Source organism: Oryctolagus cuniculus, chromosome 17 (assembly GCF_051225735.1).
Source record: "Oryctolagus cuniculus isolate XC-2025 breed Fujian yellow rabbit chromosome 17, ASM5122573v1, whole genome shotgun sequence".
Taxonomy (NCBI): domain Eukaryota; kingdom Metazoa; phylum Chordata; class Mammalia; order Lagomorpha; family Leporidae; genus Oryctolagus; species Oryctolagus cuniculus.
The window spans coordinates 4,799,056-4,820,375 of record NC_142883.1 but is presented as its reverse complement, the minus strand read 5'-3'; the positions used below and the strand labels follow the sequence as shown (position 1 = coordinate 4,820,375).

The 21,320-nt window shown below is 56.5% G+C and overlaps 1 protein-coding gene across 16 annotated transcripts in view; it reads left to right on the top strand.

Moving 5' to 3' along the window:
• UNK (unk zinc finger) overlaps positions 1-21,301 on the top strand; it is a 34,347-nt gene extending 13,046 nt beyond the window's left edge. For 2 of the 16 annotated variants that reach the window (XR_016224065.1, XR_016224064.1), the window contains exons 2-16: positions 8,274-8,483; positions 9,267-9,443; positions 9,618-9,748; positions 10,270-10,405; positions 10,968-11,085; positions 11,882-11,966; positions 13,414-13,517; positions 14,030-14,230; positions 14,778-14,843; positions 15,324-15,442; positions 16,180-16,281; positions 16,374-16,562; positions 18,370-18,551; positions 19,119-19,376; positions 19,919-21,301. Coding sequence is in view for 10 of the 16 variants with exons in the window: in XM_008250942.5 (XP_008249164.1) it covers positions 8,274-8,483; positions 9,267-9,443; positions 9,618-9,748; positions 10,270-10,405; positions 10,968-11,085; positions 11,882-11,966; positions 13,414-13,556; positions 14,030-14,230; positions 14,778-14,843; positions 15,268-15,442; positions 16,180-16,281; positions 16,374-16,562; positions 18,370-18,551; positions 19,119-19,376; positions 19,919-20,074 (2,329 nt within the window). In the remaining 6 variants the exon portion in view is untranslated. Of the gene's footprint in view, positions 1-8,273; positions 8,484-9,266; positions 9,444-9,617; positions 9,749-10,269; positions 10,809-10,967; positions 11,086-11,881; positions 11,967-13,413; positions 13,557-14,029; positions 14,231-14,777; positions 14,844-15,267; positions 15,443-16,179; positions 16,282-16,373; positions 16,563-18,369; positions 18,552-19,118; positions 19,377-19,918 lie in introns of those variants that run through there. The other 14 variants (XM_008250942.5, XM_051838424.3, XM_008250940.5 and 11 more) reach the window with 11 other exon arrangements.
• The last annotated feature ends 19 nt before the right edge of the window (positions 21,302-21,320 follow it).

The window sequence follows — 21,320 nt, the reverse complement described above, 5'->3', positions numbered from 1 at the left end:
AGGCTGTGGCTGCAACTGCAGAGCTGAGTGGCTGCAGTGGAGACCGCGTGGCTTTGCCTTCGGCTTCGTGCACCCAGCAGGTCCTGTGTCACATGGACCAGCGCAGCACAGCGCTTACTCTTTGTTGCCAGTGCATGTCAAAACAAGAGGAAGAGAATAAATGAACTTGGAATGTTGGCACTTTTAAGGCACAAAGTGTGGAATGTTTTATAGAACTTGGTAGCAAACATTTAATAAAGATAGCTGTGCTGAAAAGATACCATAGGCCGGCGCTGTGGCTCACTAGGCTAATCCTCCACCTAGCGGTGCCGGCACACCGGGTTCTAGTCCCGGTTGGGGCGCCAGATTCTGTCCCGGTTGCCCCTCTTCCAGGCCAGCTCTCTGCTGTGGCCAGGGAGTATGGCCCAGGTCCTTGGGCCCTGCACCCCATGAGAAACCAGGAGAAGCACCTGGCTCCTGGCTTCGGATCAGCGCGGTGCGCCGGCCACAGTGCGCCAGCCGTGGCGGCCATTGGAGGGTGAACCAATGGCAAAGGGAAGACCTTTCTCTCTGTCTCTCTCTCTCACTGTCCACTCTGCCTGTCAAAAAAATAAGATACCATAACGATCACCAGACCAAGCACTCGTCATGCCACTCCCGACTCGCTAGGAAGCAGATGTTCAGAGCAATTAAGAGGAAATATTTCTCCTTTTTTTTTAAGGTTTATTTTTTATTTGAAAGATTTACAGAGAGAGGTAGAGACACAGAAGGAGAGGTTTTCCATCCACTGGTTCACTCCCCAAATGGCTGCAACGGCCATAGCTGAGCTGATCCGGAGCCAGGAGCCTCTTCTGGGTTTTCCACGTGGGTGCAGGGGCCCAAGGACTTGAGCCATCTCCTACTGCTTTCCCGGCTATAGCAGAGAGCTGGGTTGGAAGTAGAGCATCCAGGTCTTGAACCAGTGCCCGTATGGGATGCTGGCACTGCAGATGGTGCTTTACCCCCAGGCCACAGTGCCAGCCCCGGCACCAGTTCTGTTGTGTTCGACTGTGTTTCCAGAGAAAACAGACTTAGGGAAGATAACATTTCTCAGAATCTTGAGGACATTGGGAGTAATAGCAATAGTCAGTTAGAAGACAAATGGGGCTGGCTCTGTGGCATAGTAGGTTAAGCCTCCGCCTGTGGTGCTGGCATCCTGTGTCGGCACTGGTTCGAGTCTCAGATGCTCCACTTCTGATCCACCTCCATGCTAATGGCCTGGGAAAGCAGCAGAGGATGGGCCCAAGGGCTTGGACCCCTGCACCTACGTGGGAGGCCAGGATGAAGTTCCTGCTTTCAGACCAGCCCAGTCCTGGCTGTTGCGGCCATTTGAGGGAGTGAACCAGCAGATGGAAGACCTCTCTCTTTCTCTCCAACTCTGCCTCTCAGATAAATACATCTTTAAAAAAAAAAAAAAAAAGAAATGATTTCATGTAGTTTTTGTGGCCCTGGGTAAGTCAACAGGTATAACTTTTTTTTAAAGATTCATTGATTTTATTTGAAAGGCAGAGTTACAGAGAAAGAGAGGTGTTCCATCTGCTGGTTCACTCCGCTAATGGCCACAGCAGCCTTCGTTGGGCCAGCCTGAAGCCAGGAACTTGTGTGTCTCCCATGTGGTGCGGGGCCCGAGCACTTGGGCCATCTTCTGCTTTTCCCAGGCACATTAGCAGGGAGCTGGATCATAAGTGGAGCATCCAGGACTTGTGCTGGGAACCATATGTGATGCCGGCGCTACAGGTGGCAGCTTAACCCGCTGAGCCCCAGCATGGGCCCCAGTGGGTGTAACTGCTATTCCACTTTTGTTTATCCATGGAGTCAGCGCGAGGTTTAACGTAACTCAGGAATTAGCCTCTGTGAACGGCTGCTTGAGACAGTGACAGGTGAGGATATTTTCGAAAAAGGTTAAGAAAACACAAATTGAGTACAACTTGAAATGTAATCTTGCAATGTCTTTTACAGCTGATGGTGGCAAAAATATGGGTGGGGAGAACAGATTTAACTGGACAGAACGGCCAGGATTGTGAAAGTGTGTGGAAAGATTTGCATTTGCCACGTGCTGACTGCCTTTCCAGCACCAGTGAGGAATTTCTTTCATTCCGGTGGACTTAAGCATCAACAGTTCCGTGCATTTTTCTCAGCAGCTACGGGGTTGGTGACCTAGCACAGCAGGTTGAGCCACCGCTGGGATGACTGCCTTCCAGATTGCCAGTGTGAGTCCTGCCTACGCTGGCTCAAATTTTTTTGAGTCCCTGCCACCCACATTGGGAGACCCGGATGAGGTTCTAGGCTCCTGGCTTTGGGCTGGCCCAGCCTCCACTGACAGCCATGTGGGGAGAGAGCCAGCTATGGAATATCTCTGTGTTACCCTGCCTTTCAAATAACTAAGTAAATGCTATTAAAAAAAAAATTCTGACTTGCCCAGCGACATGACAGTTGGATAGCTTAAAATTTCCTTATAATTTTTTTTAAATCAGGACTAAGATTTTTTTAAATGAGAAGAATTGCTCTCAGTCACCATTTTTTTTTTTTTTTTTTTTTTGACAGGCAGAGTAGACAGTGAGAGAGACAGAGAGAAAGGTCTTCCTTTGCCGTTGGTTCACCCTCCAATGGCCGGCGTGCTGCGGCCAGCGCACCGCGCTGATCCGAAGGCAGGAGCCAGGTACTTCTCCTGGTCTCCCATGGGGTGCAGGGCCCAAGCACTTGGGCCATCCTCCACTGCACTCCCTGGCCACAGCAGAGAGCTGGCCTGGAAGAGGGGCAACTGGGACAGAATCCGGCGCCCCAACCGGGACTAGAACCCGGTGTGCCGGCGCCGCAAGGCGGAGAATTAGCCTGGTGAGCCGCGGCGCCGGCCTGGATGTCTTTTGAAATTAGCTTTTGCTGCAGACTTGATAATACAAGTAATTCAACCTAAAGGTATGGCAAAACAGTGCTTATGCAAACCTTATGCTGCAGGAAGGTCACTTTGACCTCAGCTGCAGTTTGAATCAAGGCATTATCTGAGGCTGCCTGATGCACCTTCTGTGTCAAGAGTGAAGGAGGCACATTCCCAGTTTCTGTCCACCTTTGCGTGGATTTCTATTCCAAACACAAACTAATTCTGCCAGTGATTCTGTATCTTGAAGTGAATGCACAGGACATTTCTGTATTTCAGATCCACTTGCGTAACTGAGGAGCTTACACTGAGTCTTCAGTGGAAGTGAACAAAGGAGAAGTAGCCAGATGAATAGAGTCCTGTAAATGACCCCTGCAGGACGAACACGCTCACTTAACGTCCTGTGCTTGCGAGTGATGGCCGTGTGTGGAACACGCAACTCTCCTTGATACTGGAGCACTGACAGGACCCTCAGCTTGCAGGTGTCATCCCCCAGACAGGAATCTGTTCATACCAGTAGATCCATAATAAGTTATAGTCCATTATATCTTGAACTTCATCAATAAAAAGTTTATGGAGATTGTTTTACTTTTTGTTATGTAAGTAAATATCATCCTCCGTTTGCCTTGTAACCCTCAAAGTCTCAAATACTTCTTGTCCGGGCCTCTCCAGAGGCAGTTTGCTGGTGCTGTTGCAGGTTTGAGTTGGTTGTTGGGGAGAGGGGGAGGTGGGTCCGTGTGACGCCATGCTGAGTGTTCGGGAAGCAGCGGGGTCCTGGGTGTACACTGAAACTCCTGCATTGCCTGTGAGCTTGCACCTGGCTTTCTGTCGGCCATCTCTAGTACGTGGCTTTTTACTCACTGCATTCAAGATCCTCACGCTCCCCCAAGAAGAGAGGGAAACACAGACTAATGTGAAGTGATACGGCTTGGAGCAGGGTTTAAAGATGTGTTGAAGGGCCAGCGTCCTATGTGGGAGCCACCTCGAGTCCCAGCTGTTCCACTTCCAATCCAGCTCCCTGCCTTGGAAAGCGACAGGATAGGACCCAAGTGGTTGGACCCCTGCCACTCATGTGGGAGACCCACATGAAGCCCCTGGCTACTGCCTCCGGTTTCAGTCTGGCCTAGCCCAGGCTGTTGCAGCCATCTGGGGAATGAACCAGCAGATGGAAGATAACTCTGTGTGTGTGAGTGTCTCCTGTAATTCTCAAATAAATAAATAAATCTTAAAAAAAAAAGGACTGGAAAATGACCCAGGTGCAAGTTACCGCTTGATTTGCCCCCCTTTAAGGATGATGAAATGGTTAAGTCTGTGTTAACCCTTGCCTGTTATCACTGTTAGTTTGATAGGACAAATGAATGAATTTAAATTTCCTGTGGCCTGACTTGTTTTTTAAGGGTTTTGGAAAATAAAGATAATCCGCTAAGTGTTGAAAGTGCGTCAGTGGTATCTGCTTCTGTTTTTTAAAGTGGTGCATGCGCTTGGTTTTCAAAGAGAGTGTTAGTAGTTGTAAAGCAGTCTCCTGATCGATGCATTGTGACCATATATAAAAATGCTGGAAGGAGATTTAGCAAAAAGCTAAGGGTGGTGGGACTGAGGGCGAATTTGCCCTTTTCACTGTTTTCTAAGACATTTTCATAATGTTTACATATATAAACAATTAATAGAATAATTAACATGACATCCTGAAAAAGGATTACAGGAAGCTTTGATTTGATTTGAAGTCAGCCCCCGGTGGGGCAAACCTGAAGGTGCTGGCTGCAGCAGTGTCTCCAGCTTGGGTTGGTCCCCTTGGGTGTGGCATTCTCTGACAGTGCTTTGCTCAGGGCCTCAGTGGTGTCTGGACTCACCCTGTCCACCTTAGGTCACTGAGGCCTCGTGACTGAAATTAGCCTGTGTCTTGGCTTGTATCCTGGGAGCTGGCAGTCCTGGGAGCTGGGAGCATGAAGAGCTGTGCCCTCCCAGAACCTGAGTCTCCCTCCATGACTCGGCTCCAGGACTCTGCGATGCTTGAGCTGAATGAGTGGAAGGGTGGTGCTTGGCCTGCCCGGTTTTTCAGGTCTGTCTCTCAGAACTTTGTTATGGGAAGATGCCCTGGAGCATGAGAGATTGTGTTTCACTTGATCCATGTGAAGTGGAAAGAGTGACTTCTGACTGCACCCCTCCTTGTTAGCATGGCTGGAGGGGCGAGGGGCAGTGGGAGTCCCTAGCAAACACTTGGATTCCTAGGCAGGGGATAGTGCAGTTCCATTATTGTCTGAAGCAGAAGGTTGAACTTTTCTCTCATCTGATTATGATCTTTTGAGAGTAGGCTTCCTGTTCACTTCCTGGATTCGGCTGCTTTTCCTACAGAAGACTTACACATTACCAGCATCGGAGAGCTTCTCACAAGGGGACAGGATGGTGTCTGTGTGTCGGCTGTGCTGCTGCTGGCCTCAGGCACCTCTTGGTGTTGTCTGGCGGACTTCACTCTTTTTTTGACTTGTTCCTTCCATGATGCAGTCACGCAGCAAACTGTTAACCTTGTCTTATTCAAGGCCCTGTATGGAGTCTTAGAAACTTAGGACTGTGGGATTTATGATCTAATGGTACAAATTGAATATACCTGCTCTGAACATGTGAAATGCTTCAAAGTCAGAAACTTTCTAAATCGGACCGACACCACTGGTGCAGACCTGACTTCATGTAATCGGGCAGGGGCAGATGCAGGCACACCAAAACATGGTGCAAAAGTCTCTTCAGACTACATGTATAAGGTATATATGAACAGTGAATTTTGTTTTTGGTTTTGGGTCTCATCCCCAAGTTATACCATGTACATGAAAGTATTTTAAAGTAATGTACACTTTTTTTTAATGTTTTTATTTGAAAGTTGGAGCAACAGACAGTGGAAGTAAAACAGATCTTCCATCTGCTGGCTCACTCCCCAAATGCCCCCAGTAATCAGAGCTGGCCAGGCTGGAGCCAGGAGCCAAGAATTCCATCTGCGTCTCCCACATGTGGCAGAAACCTAAGTGCTTAAACCATCATCTACTGCGCCCAGTCACATTAACAGGAAGCCGGATCAGGAGGTGGAGGCAGGATTGCATCCCAGGCATTCCAGTATAGGATATGTGAGACCCAAGCAGTGGCTTAACCTGCTGTACCACAGTGCCCAACTCAAATGTATATATTTTTTTTAAGATTTATTTATTTGAGAGGCAGAGTTACAGAGAGAGAAGGAGAGAAGAAAGATTTTCCATCCACGGGTTCGCTCCCCAAATGGCTATAATGACTGAGGTTGGGCCAGGCCAAAGCCAAGAGCTAGGAGCTTCTTCCAGGTCTCCTACATGGGTACAGGGTCTCAAGTACTTGGGTCATCTTCCACTGCTTTCCCAGGCACATATCAGGGAGCTGAATTGGAAGTGGAGTAGCTAGGTCTTGAACCAGCGCTCATAATGGGATACCGGCATTGCAGGCTGTGGCTTTAACCTGTACCGCAACGTGGGCCCCACACGTACACATTATTAATAAGCAGAGCAGGATAAGGGCCATGAGAAGTGTCTGGGAAAATGTCCTGTGAGAACTTGGGAGGATGATAGCTATTGGAGACGAGACAGGTGGAGCTGGTGGCATTGAAAGCTGCGCTGCCGTGGGGTGGCAGCTGACACCGCATCCCCTGTCCGAGTGAATGGGTTGAATCCAGCTCACCCCGGAAGGCAGTGGCAATGGCTGCAGAGGCCGGGTCCCTGCCGTCCGTGTTGGAGACCTGGACTGAATTCCCAGCTCCCAGCTTCAGCCCCTCAGCCCTAGCAACTGCAGGCTTTAGGGAATCAACCAGCAGGTGCGAGCTCTCTTTCTCTGCCTCTCAGGTAAAGAAAATCTAAAACATAAGCTTATTTTAATACAAAAACTTTCAAAATCCATTCTGTCTCCATGAACTTCCTGAAGACTCCCTTGTATAAGTATTCCCTGTGCAATATCTGGGATTTACTTATGCTGAAAATTATTCATTGTTCATCGAATGTTGTGGTTTAGCTGGCTTTCCTGTGTCTTACCTGCTTTAGGCTCAGCCTCTTCCTCACAAAAGTTCCTCTTCTCCCCATCTTCTACCTGTTACCTGTTGAATTAGTCTCCTGGTGGGTCCATGGTGAGGGAGTGTGCACATCGCAGAGGACAGAGGCCTGGTATTCGGGGGAGGGGCCCGTGGGTCGGCACAGGGCACAGCTGATGGTGTCACCCGAGAGGGAGACGGGAGAGTACTGGGGCCCTAGCGAGCCTTCCGGAGTCCTGTCCAGTGTCTCGAAATGCGTCTGACCTGACATTGCCCGCGGCCCCTCCCTGTGCTTGGGCATTCCCACCTCCTCTCCTGCGGCCCCTCCCTGTGCTTGGGCATTCCCACCTCCTCTCCCGCGGCCCCTCCCTGTGCTTGGGCATTCCCACCTCCTCTCCTGCGGCCCCTCCCTGTGCTTGGGCATTCCCACCTCCTCTCCTGCTCTCGTCACATCCTGCAGTGATTCTCGGAGCTCTGCACCGGCACACTTTGTAAGAGAAACCGTTCCCTTCGCCTCACTCTTCCCTGAGTTCTGCATCTGCTAGGAGCGCCCTTCCTTTCCCCTTCTCCTTCCTCCATCCTAGCCTGGTCAAGGAACCTGTTAGGTCTCCTCAGGTACCCTGAGCAAACCTCTCTTATAACCCTTTGCACACTTGATTTTTAAAAAAGGTTTGTTTATTTTTGTGAAAGAGAGGTCTCCCATCCATTTGTTGGTTCACTCCCCAAACAGCCACAACTGCCAGGGCTGGGCCAGGCTGATACCAGGAGCAAGGAGCTTCATCCAGGTCTCCCACATGGGTAGCAGAGGCCCAAGGATGTGGGCCATCCTCTGCTTTCCAAGGCACATTAGCAGGGAGCTAGATTGGAAGTGGAGCAGCCCAGACTCACACTAGTGCCCACGTGGGATGCCAGCATTGCAGGCGGCAGCTAAGCCGCTGCGCCACAACGTTGCAGCACTAAGGCTGCGCCTTGCCTGGCTCAGCCTACAGCCCCAGCCCTGCTCACGATACAGGGGTGGTCCCCAGAAACCAGCAGCAGGGACCCTCAAAGCTTGGAAGAGACTCCCCATGCTCCTGTGGCAGCGTTTGGCCTGGGAACTGAGCTGCTGTTTAGACTACAGCTGCTCAGCAGGGCAGACAGCTGACTGCCCAGGGCGCCTGCCTCTCAGGCTAGCTTGGGACCTGGGTGTGGTGTGGGTCCGTCCTTAGCCACGGGTCTTTCCTGGTGTCCCAGTGAGACTAGTCTCCCTTAGAGGGCCCTCGGGGACTTGGTGGCTAAGTTCTTGCTGGGACGCAAGGGCCTTCACTCTCTGCTCTCAGCTCACTCCACACGGGGCTCTGTCTGCAGGTACCTGAAGGAGTTCCGCACAGAGCAGTGTCCGCTGTTTGTGCAGCACAAATGCACGCAGCACCGGCCCTACACCTGCTTCCACTGGCACTTTGTGAACCAGCGGCGCCGCCGGTCCATTCGCCGTCGGGACGGCACCTTCAACTACAGTCCTGACGTCTACTGTACCAAGTACGACGAGGCTACAGGCCTCTGCCCGGAGGGCGACGAGTGAGTGCCCCAGCCTGCTTTCAGAGGAGCCCCAGGTCCGCTGGGTCAGGTGCCCTCAGAGTAGAGCGGCGGAGTCCAGAAGCCAGTCAGAGGCTGCTTGGGGAAGAACTAGCTGCAGCCTAGCCCACTTCATGGCCCAGACCTGGCTCAGACCCCCGTTGTGGGGCAGGACCTTTTCTCCCCACTTGAGAAACTAAATGACCTTTCTTCCAGTAAGCCCGAGGGGCCAGATCTGGACCGTGGTGACTCCCTAAGATCACAGGGCTCCTATTCCTGTCTCGCTGCCAACCACACTGTGTGTCTTGCAGTTCCCACAAAGGCTGCGCCTACCACTTCCCCATTTGCTGAGCCAAAGTAGCCTACCACAGATCTCAGAGAAATAGGCACCACGCTAATGGTGGACATGGGAGGCAGCACCCCTGGGAGCCTCCCCTAGAGGGCACAGGAAGCGCTGTGGGGTTCTGTTGACACAGCTTGCTGAGCCGTCCCCCAACACTAAGAAACACTCCGGCGGGGAGGGTGTGTGCCCAGGTTTCCAGCCGATCGGGTCCGCTGCTTTTCCTGGGATCCTCAGTCGAGCTAGCATTTGCTCTCAGGCGTCCGTGCAGCCCGCACGTGCCGCCTCCTGGAAATCTGCGGAGGGCAGCCCGGCTACGCCAGGCCTGATCAGCCCCTTGAGGCCGCAGACTCAAGAGGAGGGCATTCTCACCTCCAAGCCCTCACGGGCAGGGGGAAGGGCGGGGGTGGGACCAAAGCCGATTGACTGCCCGTGCTGTGTTGCAGGTGCCCATTCCTGCACAGGACCACAGGGGACACTGAGCGCAGGTACCACCTGCGCTACTACAAGACTGGAATCTGCATCCACGAGACAGACTCAAAGGGCAACTGCACCAAAAACGGCCTGCACTGCGCTTTTGCCCACGGGCCTCATGACCTCCGCTCCCCTGTCTACGACATCAGGTGGGCTGCGGAATGGGAGTTGGGCTGGGCCAATGGCGGGCTGGGGTCAGGCCAGGGGCATGGCTACCAGTGATGGCGATGGCGAGGAGCACAGCCCGCAACAGGACTGGCACCCTGGCTCCCTGCTGCTGCCCTTGTGCCCACTCCCCTCCTGTGTCCTTTCTTTCTTCCCAGGGAGCTCCAGGCCATGGAGGCCTTGCAAAACGGCCAGGGCACAGTAGAGGGCAGCGTAGAGGGCCAGTCGGCTGGAGCTGCAAGCCACGCCATGATAGAAAAAATCCTCAGTGAGGAGCCTCGGTGGCAAGGTACAGGAAGCAGCCACGCTCCCTCCAGCTGAGGCCTGCCCCTCCCCTCTCCTGCCCATAGCTCCTTAAGGACTTGGCTCACCACCATCTCCTGATTCTCCAACCCAAGCTACCTCCCTGCTGGTGGTACCCAGCCCCTCGTCCACCTCACAACTACCATTCAGGAGGCAGTCTGGGCGAGTTTTCTCAGATACACTGTTCCCAAGATCTTGTGGGCGTTTGCACATACACACATGACGCTGATAAGTACACGTGTGTGTACTCCCCTCGTGAGGGTGCCCTTTTTGCTTTGTGAGCTGTGTGTGTCTCCAGTGAGGGACCAGCCCTGGCCTGGCATCCTTAGCTTGCCCGTCCGTGGCTTGTGAGGAGGTGGCGCTGCGTACGCCTCTGCTAGCCGAGGGTCCCCTCCGCTCTGGGACCCCTTCCCAACGGCTTCTCCTTGCCTTCCCTCCACTTTATTGATGTTCTCGGGGTGTTCCACCTCCACTTGCCTGATCCCTGCCTTCCGGCCCCCTGTGCAGAAACCACTTACGTGCTGGGGAACTATAAGACAGAGCCGTGCAAGAAGCCCCCACGGCTGTGCCGCCAGGGCTATGCCTGTCCCTACTACCACAACAGCAAGGACCGGCGGCGGAGCCCCCGGAAGCACAAATACAGGTCCTTTGGTCCCAGGAGGCCGGCCGCGGGTGGGCGATGTGACGTGGCAGGGAAGGGATTTTGGTGGAAGCTCCTGCCACGGTGGCTCTCAGGGAGGTGGGGAGACAGCCTGGGTTCCAGGATCACAGGGCCTCGGTTCAAGGGGAAGAAATAGTAAAGATGGCTGAATTCTGCATGAATGAGGACCTGGTCAGAGTCTCAGGCCTCTTCAGTTCTGACCCTACAGGGCACGTGTGGAGCAAGCCAGGCCACAATGTGAAAATGGTGGCTGTGGCTGTAGCATGACTCTCCGTGGGCTGGCGTGGTGCCTGGTGGGAGGGCCTGGCTGAGGGAAGCAAAAACAGTGGCCTGTTTGGTGCTGCAGCCAGGCTGGGCCAGAGAGACAGCCTGGCCTCTCGCCCTGGTAAGGCCCGCACTCTGCAGCTGCTCTTTCTCTGTTCCGTGCCTGCCCCTGTGAGGTGGGGAGACAGGGAGGGGCCCTGAGCAGGGATCCTGGTGGCACCCCCAGACCCTGGTCTCACCTGCCCTTGCCTCCATCTCACCCCCACCCTTGTTGGGCCAGGTCGTCTCCATGTCCAAACGTCAAACACGGGGATGAATGGGGAGACCCCGGCAAGTGTGAGAACGGAGACAGCTGCCAGTATTGCCACACCCGCACGGAGCAGCAGTTCCACCCAGAGGTGGGCCCGTGGAGCCGGCTGGGTCCTTGCTAGGGTGGTGAGGTAGCTTACCATACTCCCTTTGGGGGCAAGGAGGGCAGGGTAGGCGCTGGCACAGCCCACCCTGAACCACCCTGGAAGAGGAATTGTGGGCGCAGGTTCCTCCCGCAGCGCCCCTCACACCCTCTGGTAGCCTCTCTCACTCTGGGCTCACACTGGCTGACCAACCCTCTGCCTGTAGCTTTGTTTCCCACAGGCTGTCTGATGGGGAGGGCATGGACTAAGCGTGTTGACCTGGCCATTCTGGGCTTGGTGCTTGTGACCGATCCAGTGACCGCAGAGCGTAGGATACCACCGCCACCCTCCTTGATGCTGTCTCTAGCCCACTGGTGCGCCTGGTGGTCTTGTGCAGGATAGAGAGGGGCACATACTGCCCCTGCCCCTGGCTCCATGGAAGCCAAGAAGCCCTGAGACAGACTTACGGACAGACCACCAGGAACCCTCACGTGAATGAGAGCTCTGGTCAGACAGCAGAGTGGAGTTAGACCTGCACAGGTCCCAACCCTGGGAGCCCTACAGGGGCTCAGCCCTAGCCAAGACCTTGAGTGGAAAAGATCCTTTTGTGAGGGCTGGGGAGGCCTGTGAGCACAGCAGGGAGGGTGTCGGTGGCACTGAGTCGCCAAAGAGTTCTGGGGACGTAGGGGAGCAAGTGGGACATGGGAAAAATGACTAAGCTGGCCCACCCACGCTGAAGGATGGGGAACCTGCCTGGTTCTCCCTGCCCAGACCTGACCCATCTCTGTCTCTGCCCCTCCAGATCTACAAGTCCACCAAGTGCAACGACATGCAGCAGTCGGGCAGCTGTCCCCGAGGACCCTTCTGCGCCTTTGCCCACGTAGAACGTACGCTACTTCTGGTACCCAGGGCTGTCCTCTCCCTCCTCCCCTGCCCTGACTCGAGAGGTTCAGCTGGAGCAGCACAGCGTGCACAGGAGTCCCCATCTGCCTGCAGAGGCCTTGCCCCACCACAGGTTCCCTTCCCCGGCTTCTCTAGAGCTGGCCGCAAAGTCAGCCATGTTCTTCTCTTTCCCAGACCATTAGCAGAGAGCTAGATCGTAAGTGGAGCAGCCAGGACTCGAACCAGTCCCCATATGGATGCTGGCACTGCAGGTAGTGGATTTACCCACTGTGCCACGGTGCCTGCCACTGTGGCGAGTTCTTTAGTCTTGTCATTTTCCAGCCTGGTAGTGCAGTCCACAGATCTGGGACGCAGACCTCACCATACCTTCATTGTGGTTGGTCCTGATGCCCATGTGCCATTTTTGAAGTTTTTTTATAACACGTTTTTATTTATACAATCATTTCAATAAATCAATATAGGAGAATATCAAAGTATTTTCTTTTTCTTTTTTTTTTCTTTTTGACAGGCCGAGTGGACAGTAAGAGAGAGACAGAGAAAGGTCTTCCTTTACTGTTGGTTCACCCTCCAATGGCCGCTGTGGCCAGCGCACCGCGCTGATCCGAAGCCAGGAGCCAGGTGCTTCTCCTGGTCTCCCATGTGGATGCAGGGCCCAAGCACTTGGGCCATCCTCCACTGCCCTCCTGGGCCACAGCAGAGAGCTGGCCTGGAAGAGGGGCAACCGGGACTAGAACCCGGTATGCTGGCGCCGCAGGTGGAGGATTAGCCTATTGAGCCGCGGCGCCGGCCAAGTATTTTCTTTTTCTGTATGCTAAGCCTCTGGGACCCAATATTCAATACCTAAAGCACACTTCAGCTCAGACCAGTGATTTCAAGTGCTCAATAGCCACATGTGGTCGTGGCTGCCACACGGGGCCGCGTGGCTGCAGACCCTCAGCACCGCTGCCACTCGCAGTCTCGGCAGTGGGGGCACAAGTCAGCCCCTAACCTCTGCTCCTGAGACCCCGGCACTGCCGTGGTTCTCTCTCACCCCTCTCTGGGCTCAGCTTGTCAGAGTGGGGAAGGAGACCGAGGCGCTGGGAGGGAGAAGCATGTTCCCAGCACTGGCAGCCGTCTGAGACAGCAGAGATGGGACTGGCGGTTGAGGCTTTGTGATTGACAGGTGGTTCAGACCCCAGCTGTCTCCCAGCTGTCAGCTTGGCGGGTTTCACTTAGCTTTCTGAGCCTGTTTCCTCGCCTGCAAGATGAAGACCATGTTTCCTATGTGTTTAGTTACTGCGGAGAGTCAGTTAATGTCAAGTGCTGGCCCGGGGCCTGGGGCTCAGTGCTGCACAGCTGTAAGATAGGAGGCTTCCCTTAACATGTACCAGACCCGGGAGCGTTTCTGGGGCTGGCTGGGGAGCCTGCTGACTCCTGCTGCCTCTCTTGCAGAGCCACCCCTGAGTGATGACCTCCAGCCCTCCTCAGCTGTATCCAGCCCCACCCAGCCAGGGCCTGTCTTGTACATGCCATCTGCTGCCGGAGACTCGGTGCCTGTGAGCCCCTCCAGCCCGCATGCCCCCGACCTCAGCGCCGTACGTGCCTGTCCTGGGGAGGGGGTGGGCGCCATGCCTGCCTGGGAGCCCACACCTGCCTCTTATCCCCCAGGCTCCCTCAGCCTGTGCTTGGAGAGGAGGCCCTTGTAGCTTGTCCGCAGGCCACAGGGTTCTTCCCTCTTCTGCCCCAAGGTTCCAAGGGTTCTTTTCTTTCAAAAGGGGCGGGATTGGGGTGGGGAGCTTGGGGGTCTGCATGGGGGGAGGTGTTCCAGAGCCTGTGTTGATCAAGCTGGGTCAGGCTGGTTGAAGGAACAATGCCGCTGTCACTCTTCTGCCTTCCACACAAACCATTTCCCCCGTGAGGTTCAGGGGTCCCCAGGTGGTTGTTGCTGCCCAGTAACCCATGAAAGCGGAAGTGCGCCCCTTGCTGAAGAGGCTCCCTCTGCAGAGGAGCGGCAGGTGGGCTGTGCCTCAGCCTGCAGGTGCCCACCAGCCACTCCCCTTCTCTGCAGCTCCTCTGCAGGAACAGCAGCCTAGGCAGCCCCTCCAATCTCTGTGGCTCCCCACCAGGCTCCATCAGGAAGCCCCCGAACCTCGAGGGCATCGTCTTCCCCGGGGAGACAGGCCTCACCCCTGGCGGCCATAAGAAGGCCCCTGGCTTTGAGAGGGAAGACCAGGTGGGAGCCGAGTACCTGAGAAATGTCAAGTGCCAGGTAAGGGATGGGCGGGGCAGCAGAGGCTACTAATGCCCAGTGAGGTTAGCTGGCGAGGCTTGCAGGAGAGTCTTGGCCCCGTATGGGGTGCAGGCCTCGGAGCTAGGACGCTTCTGTTTTCAGCCTCTTCTGGACTGACAGGGTGAGAAATGCTCCCATCTTAAAGCTGAAGGCAGGGAGATTAGCGAGGCTAAGCGTCTTCCTTAGTGTCACAGGACAGTAAACCATCAGGGATTCCTACCTGGGGTGCAGTCCCTTCCCTGACCTGTGTCCTCTGGAAGAAATGGCAAGGCCTGGGGAGCAGCACAGAGGGCTCCCTAACTGGGTCTGGAGAGAAACCTTCTAGGCTTATCTGGGCTCCGAGTCTCTTGGGAGGAGAGGATCAGCTCTCGGCACAGGGAAGGAAAGGAATGGGGATGGGGAGGGGAACGGGGTATAGAGGGGTTCCATGACCTGCAGCCTCTGAGCCATGCAGGTTTAGGTGAGTCCTAGCTTCAGCCCCCAGCCCCACATTGACCTCCTCTGCTGCCTGCCTTCTCTGTTTTAGGCCAAATTAAAATCCCACTCACTAGAGCCCAGGAGTCAAGAGCAGCCTCTGCTTCAGCCCAAACAGGTACCAAGCCCTCAACTCCTTCCTGCTCTCTAGCACCTGCTGTGGACAGGACAGGCCCAGACCCAAGAGTGTTCAGAGTAGGAACGTGTACTTTTCCCCTAGCTGCACGTAGGGACTGAGGTAAGGCCTGACCCCAAACCCAGCAAGGGTGGGGGCAGGCCCTGGAGCCCTCGCCTCTCAGACTCGCTTCTCAGCCAATGAGAGCACGCTGACTGCCATCCTCACCGTGCCAGGCACTGCCCAGTGCTTCCCTCTCTGGCTTTAGGGAGTGGAGTGGCCTGGCAGCCTCCAGCCTCCCAACCCGGTATCTGGTGGGCAGGCCCAGCAGGGCACGGCACAGCCAGGTGGGAGCTGGGTGTGCCGTGTCCCTGGGCCCCTGCACACGCAGCCTCCATTGTCTTTCCTCCTCACCCTCTCATTGCAGGACATGCTGGGCATCCTCCCTGTGGGCAGCCCCCTGACCTCCAGCATCTCTTCTAGCATCACCTCCAGCCTGGCAGCTACTCCCCCCAGCCCCGTGGGCACCAGCAGCGTCCCTGGCATGAACGCAAACGCTCTGCCCTTCTACCCCACCAGCGACACAGTGGAGTCCGTCATAGGTAAGCCAGGACCCGGCCTGGAGTCAGGCATCAGGTTACTACAGTGAGACTCAGACCAGCAAACTGGTCAGCGTAGACATCGGTCTTAGGACAGTTAGCGGGGCTTCTGAGAGGGCCCTCTGAGCTAAAGGGGAAATGAACCTGAGGTGAAGAGCCAAGATGAGCTCTCGTAGCTCTCTGGTGTGAATTAGGAAGAGGTGCCTTTGTCCCTGGGCAGATACAGTCCCAAGTCATTCTCTTACTGGTGTCCTTGTGCAGTGACAAGCTGCACTGCTCTGCCCGGGAGTTCCTGGCAATAGAACTCAGTGTGGCAGGGCACTGGGGAGGCAGAGATAATGGCGTGCTGCTGTTCTTGCCCTCAGGAGGGAAATTATTCCTGCCCCCAGTCGAGTCAGCAGACGGCCCTGGGTTTGCCCAGCACTGTTGTGCACTACACTGAGAGAGCCCTGCAGTGAGCTTAGGTGAGACAAGGAGCTGTAGCAGCAGACAAACTTGATGGGAGGCAGAGACCCTGGGCTGGGACCTGATTCCTCCTGGACTGTCAGAAGGCTTTTAGAAAGGAGAGACCTTTAGGCTGGATTTGGAGAACAGCATTGGGGTTAGTGTGGGCAGAGAAAGCCCTTGAGCTTGAAGTGTGGGAGGGCAGGAGAAGAGGGCGTCAAGGTCGGGTGGGGCCTGGACCCAGGGCGCTGTGGCCCTCAGGAGGCTGGGAGGCCCACGTCGCATCTCTGCCCTAGAGTCTGCCTTGGATGACCTGGACCTGAATGAGTTTGGGGTGGCCGCCTTGGAGAAGACTTTCGATAACAGCACAGTGCCCCACCCAGGCAGCATCACAATCGGTACTGGGCAGTGGGTGGGTGGCCTGGAGGGCCTCTCGGGGCCCCAGCTGCCCTGGCCCCGCTCAGTGCAGCCCACGTGGCCTGTCTTGCAGGTGGAAGTTTGCTGCAGACCTCTGCACCTGTCAACATCCCTGGCTCCCTGGGCAGCTCTGCCTCCTTCCACTCTGCGTCCCCGTCCCCTCCAGTCAGCCTGTCCTCACATTTCCTGCAGCAGCCCCAGGGCCACCTGAGCCAGTCAGAAAACACATTTTTGGGGACCTCAGCATCCCATGGATCTTTGGGTAAGAGGAGGTGTGGCTCACAGAGGAGACTGGGGGTGGGCCTGGCTTTTGAAGGTGACCACTTTGTCCTCACGGCGTCCCCTAGGCTGGAGGTTAGAGCAGGGGCTTTGAGGAGGAGGCTCCACTGCCCCTACCTGTGTGTGGTGGAGCCTCTGCCTTAGCTTGCTCTGCTGTGGGATGGATGTGCTGGCCGTGCCCACCCCAGGAGGTGGCTGGAGGGCTAAATGGAGCGCAGGCCAGTACAGCAAGGAGCAGAGGTCTCAGTTGCCAGGACAGGCCTTGAGCGGTGTGGTTCCTCCTTTCTGCAGTCACCGGCGCTCCCACAGGCTGCTCAGCCCGCGCAGGTTTGCAGGAGACCACGGGAAGGCAGAGCAGGCTCAACCGAGATAGCCCGGACTGAGCCAGAAGCCTGTGCCCAGCACCCAGCAGGCAGAGGAGCCTGCACCTTGAGGGTCCTTGGGCTTCATGGGTGGAAGCACACATGGAGACCTGTGGGTTCTGGCACATGGCCGGAGTGCTCGGCCCCGCGTTGGGGCAGCTCTGGGTGTTCCCTGAAATAACAGGGAGCGCATGGCGTGGCTCGGCTCCGTAGACAGCAGCAGCCGTCTCTTCTCACTTGCCCTGCAGCTTCTCCAAGGTCAGAGACACCCGCTCTGAGGGACTGAGTGCCTCTGCTCCCTTCGCCTCGCTGTGGGGAGGGCAGCACGGTGACTTCCTCCTCGCTGTGGGGAGGGCAGCACGGTGACTTCCGCACACCTCCCGGGCTTGTGTGTGTGTGGACGGTGGCTTCGGATGCTGGCAGAGCTGGCTCACCTGCTCTGAGGCATCTAGACTCAGGCCCACTTCTTGGCCACAGAGCCCTTCCCACGTGGTTACTGAGCACAGTTGTACAGGCACAGATCTGAGTCCAACAGCTCCTGCCATCAGAGTGTTGGTCATGGTCCACGTACTGGGGGTCCCACAGAATAACACGGGAAGGCGTCTGAGGCAGGGCCTCCTCTCCAACGGTGAATGCCCATGAGCAAGGAAGAGGTTCCTCTGGGACAGGGCAGGTGGGATCCACACAAGACAGTGCCCACATTCACAGGGTAGAGTGTCTGAAATCTGGTTCTGGAACATTCTAGCTGGATTAGTGGGAAAGGGAGTAAGGAAGAAGCCACTAGAAGGATGGATGTGGGCAGAAGGCCAGAGGTGGTATGGGTACCCTCGGGGACAAGGGGCAGAGCACGAGGTGTTTGTGAACTTTGAGTGACAGATGGGGGGCGGTGAGCAGGCAGCTTAGCCGCCTGGAGGCTGGAGGCGCTGGCTGCACACCTGGTGTGTTACTGCTTCTTGGTGGCACATGTGATCTCAGCTTCCTCATCTGTCCAGTGAAGGGCATGGACATGTGGCCTTGATCCATCAACACCTCTAGGACTGTGTCCAGGCTTCACATCTGGTGCGAGACGGTTTGCGGGGCCTGAGCCCTGGCCTGAGGGTGAAGTCAGGATCGTAAGTGGCCACCAGCAGGGGCTTTCCCGCTGCTCTCCCCACGAAACTCCCCAAGGCCCCTGAATCGCCCTCGGAGGCAAGTGAGGGGAGCCCCACTTCACAGACGACGATGCTGAGACAGAAGTGGCAGGTGGCACTAAAGCTGAGGTCTGACGCAGCCCTTGGCGCCTTCCCAGCCTGCTCTCCTTTGGCCTTGACATTGCTGGAGCCTTGCACACCCAGCTTAGTGTGCAGCCAGCCCCTGAAAGCCCCTAGGCAGGACTGGCCGGGCCTGGGTTGAAGCCCTCCAGAGCTGATGTCCCCCTCCCTGGGGCAGGTCTGAACGGGATGAGCAGCGGCATCTGGGAGCGCTTTGCCTCTGGAAGTTTCTCCCCGGGCACTTCCCCTGCCTTCCTGTCAGGGCCAGGGGCTGCTGAGCTGGCCCGGCTTCGGCAAGAGCTAGACGAGGCCAACGGCACCATCCAGCAGTGGGAGGAGTCCTGGAAGCAGGCCAAGCAGGTACTGGGCCCCATGCCCACCTGCCGACCCCAGTGCCTGGTGGCATCCAAGCCTGTCCGAGTCAGTGGGCACAGGGGTGGGGGGAGCAGGGGCCTGAAGCACAGTCTCAGCTTTGTCCACTGTCCCCATCACACCCCCAGGCAGACTGGCCTGGTCAGTGAGGACCCTGGCTAGCTCGCGTCACAAGCCTAGAATAACATAGCCTAGTCCCAGGACCCCTGCATAGCCTGGAAGCCCCCGTCTCCAGGGCTCCAGGTCCAAGGATCTAGGTACTGAGGTGGGCCCTCTCCGATGCAGAGGCTACACTTCGGGGTGCTCACAAGATGTGAGCTCTGCTGTGTGCCCTCTGCTAAGCACAGGCCCCTCCTTTGCCCACAAGAGGGTCTCCTGCAGGTCCTGAAACCTCTGCAGGCAGCGTCAGCCTCCTCCCCGCCCTTCCCCAGAGCCAGCCCAGCTTCCCAGCAGGCCCCACAGCCAGAATGGCCCACAAAGCTCCTGGCGACGCTCTTGGGGACGGGGGAGGCACATACGGGGCCATCATGACCAGGTGCTGTGTGTGGCCCACAGGCTTGTGATGCCTGGAAGAAGGAGGCAGAGGAGGCCGGGGAGCGGGCCAGCGCAGCAGGTGCCGAGTGCGAGCTGGCCCGGGAGCAGCGGGACGCACTGGAGGTGCAGGTGAAGAAGCTGCAGGAGGAGCTGGAGCGGCTGCACGTGGGGCCCGAGCCCCAGGCCTTGCCCTCCTTCTCGGACCTGGAGGCGCTCTCTCTCTCCACCCTCTACTCCCTCCAGAAGCAGCTGCGGGCCCACCTGGAGCAGGTGGACAAGGTCAGCCCAGGAGGTCAGGGAGCCCCGGGTGGGGTTTTGTGGTGGCCTCAGCAGGCACTCAGGTGTAGCCTGGTCCAGGTTGCCCTGAGGACAGCCCCCTCCTGAGAGCCACTGCCCAGCACTGGGGCTGGCCTGCTGAGAGGGGGGGATCCGGGCTGACCCTGCCTGAGCTGACCCGAGCTGTGTTACTGTGTTTGGGCCCCAGGTGGCTTCCTTCTCTAAGCTCTCCACAAGTAGCAGTCATTCCAGAATGGTTCCACACCCAGGGTTGCCGGTCTGCATTCTTGGGTGCCCTGCCAAGTGCCTGGGCAGTTGTCTCCAGATGTGGCCGTGGAACCCTGGCGTGTGTCAGCGTCCTCTCGTTTGAGACAGGAGGCAGAAGCCTCTGAGAGGAAAAGCGCTCAGGGAAGACGGCTGTACAGCCAGCCGGGCCAGCCCCGCTCGCCAGCGGGGGCCTGGAAGCTGCTGTTGGGCTAGCTGAAGGGAGTCAGGGGAGCTGCGTGGTGGCCACAGTGCTGACCGTGGTGTCGCTCTCCCTGCAGGCTGTGTTCCACATGCAGTCGGTGAAATGCCTTAAGTGTCAAGAGCAGAACCGGGCAGTGCTGCCGTGCCAACACGCCGTGCTGTGCGAGCTCTGTGCAGAGGGCAGCGAGTGCCCCGTCTGCCAGCCCGGCCGGGCCCACGCCCTGCAGTCGTGACCCTGTGGGCCCGGCCCGGCCCGGCCCGGCCAGCCCACCCTCCCCTAGGACTTTTTAAAGTATATATATATGTGTATGTATGTACGTATGTATGTATGTATATGTATATGATTATATATATGTATACATCTCTGTGCGTGTGCAGGTATGCGTGGTGGCCAGTGAGTGAGCAGTGTCTGTGTGTATATCTGTACATAGATGTAGACACACACTTTAAAGCAGACTTACCAAGCACTTTTTAAAAGACCTATTTGGCAGGCCTCCCTGCCCTCCCCTCACAGTGAAAAAGCCCCGTCCTCCCACGGGCCTTCTGGCGATAATCTGTTCCTGTCTCTTTTTATGTAGGAACTAACTATTTTTAACTTCTTTCTGGGCCTGAGCAGGGGGAAGGGTGGGAATCCGGAAGGGGCTGAGGGGAGGGGAGAAGCCTTCAGGGCAGGCCCTCTGACCCAGCCAGGGCAAGCTGGAGGACTCTGCTCCCAGCTGTGAGGGCCTTGGAGCTCAGCTGCCCTGGCTCCTGGGTTTACCAAACGTCGATTGAGTGCTGGGAAGGACAGCAGGGGCTGGCAGGCCAAAGCTGCAGGGCCAGCCCCACACCCACATTTGGGCGGCAAGATCTGTCCTGTCCCTCAGGCTCCAGAGGCCTGGGGTCCACCCCACCTTCTCTGGAGCTCCCCCAGAACAGCCTCCCTAGCTCACTGCTCTGGGGGGCAGTGCCCTGAGCTTCCCCCGCCCCCTCCCTTCTCTCTGCCCTGGCCTGCCTGTGTGCTGTCCGCCCCTCCTCCTGGCAGCTAGCAGGGCAATTGGTGGGGAGGAGTGTGGACTGAGGACCAAGGGGGGCGCAGGCCCCGCCCTCCTGCCCAGGAGGGGCTCGTATGCATTCCTTGGTGCTCTTGAGTGCAGCTGACGCCCTGCCCGTGTGGGCAGACGCCTGTGTGCATGTGTGTGCGTGCCTGTCCCATGTTTATTGTGTCTTAGCTTCCATTTAAAGAATTGTACAGAGAGATGCGGTGGGGTGGGAGGGCAGAGGGAAGCCACCCTGCTCCACACCGGGTGTCGGGCGAAGGCAAGAGGGCTGGAGAGGTCTGGCCGCAGCCCAGCCCCCCCTCCCCTTTGGGCTCAGCACGAAAGGGCTTTCAACGAATTAAGTGAAAACTTCCTCCTTTTTTACAAAAATGCAAAAATCAACAAAGCTCCAAGCCTGTTGGAATAAAATAGGAACTTGCAGTGCTGGCTTGTTACACAG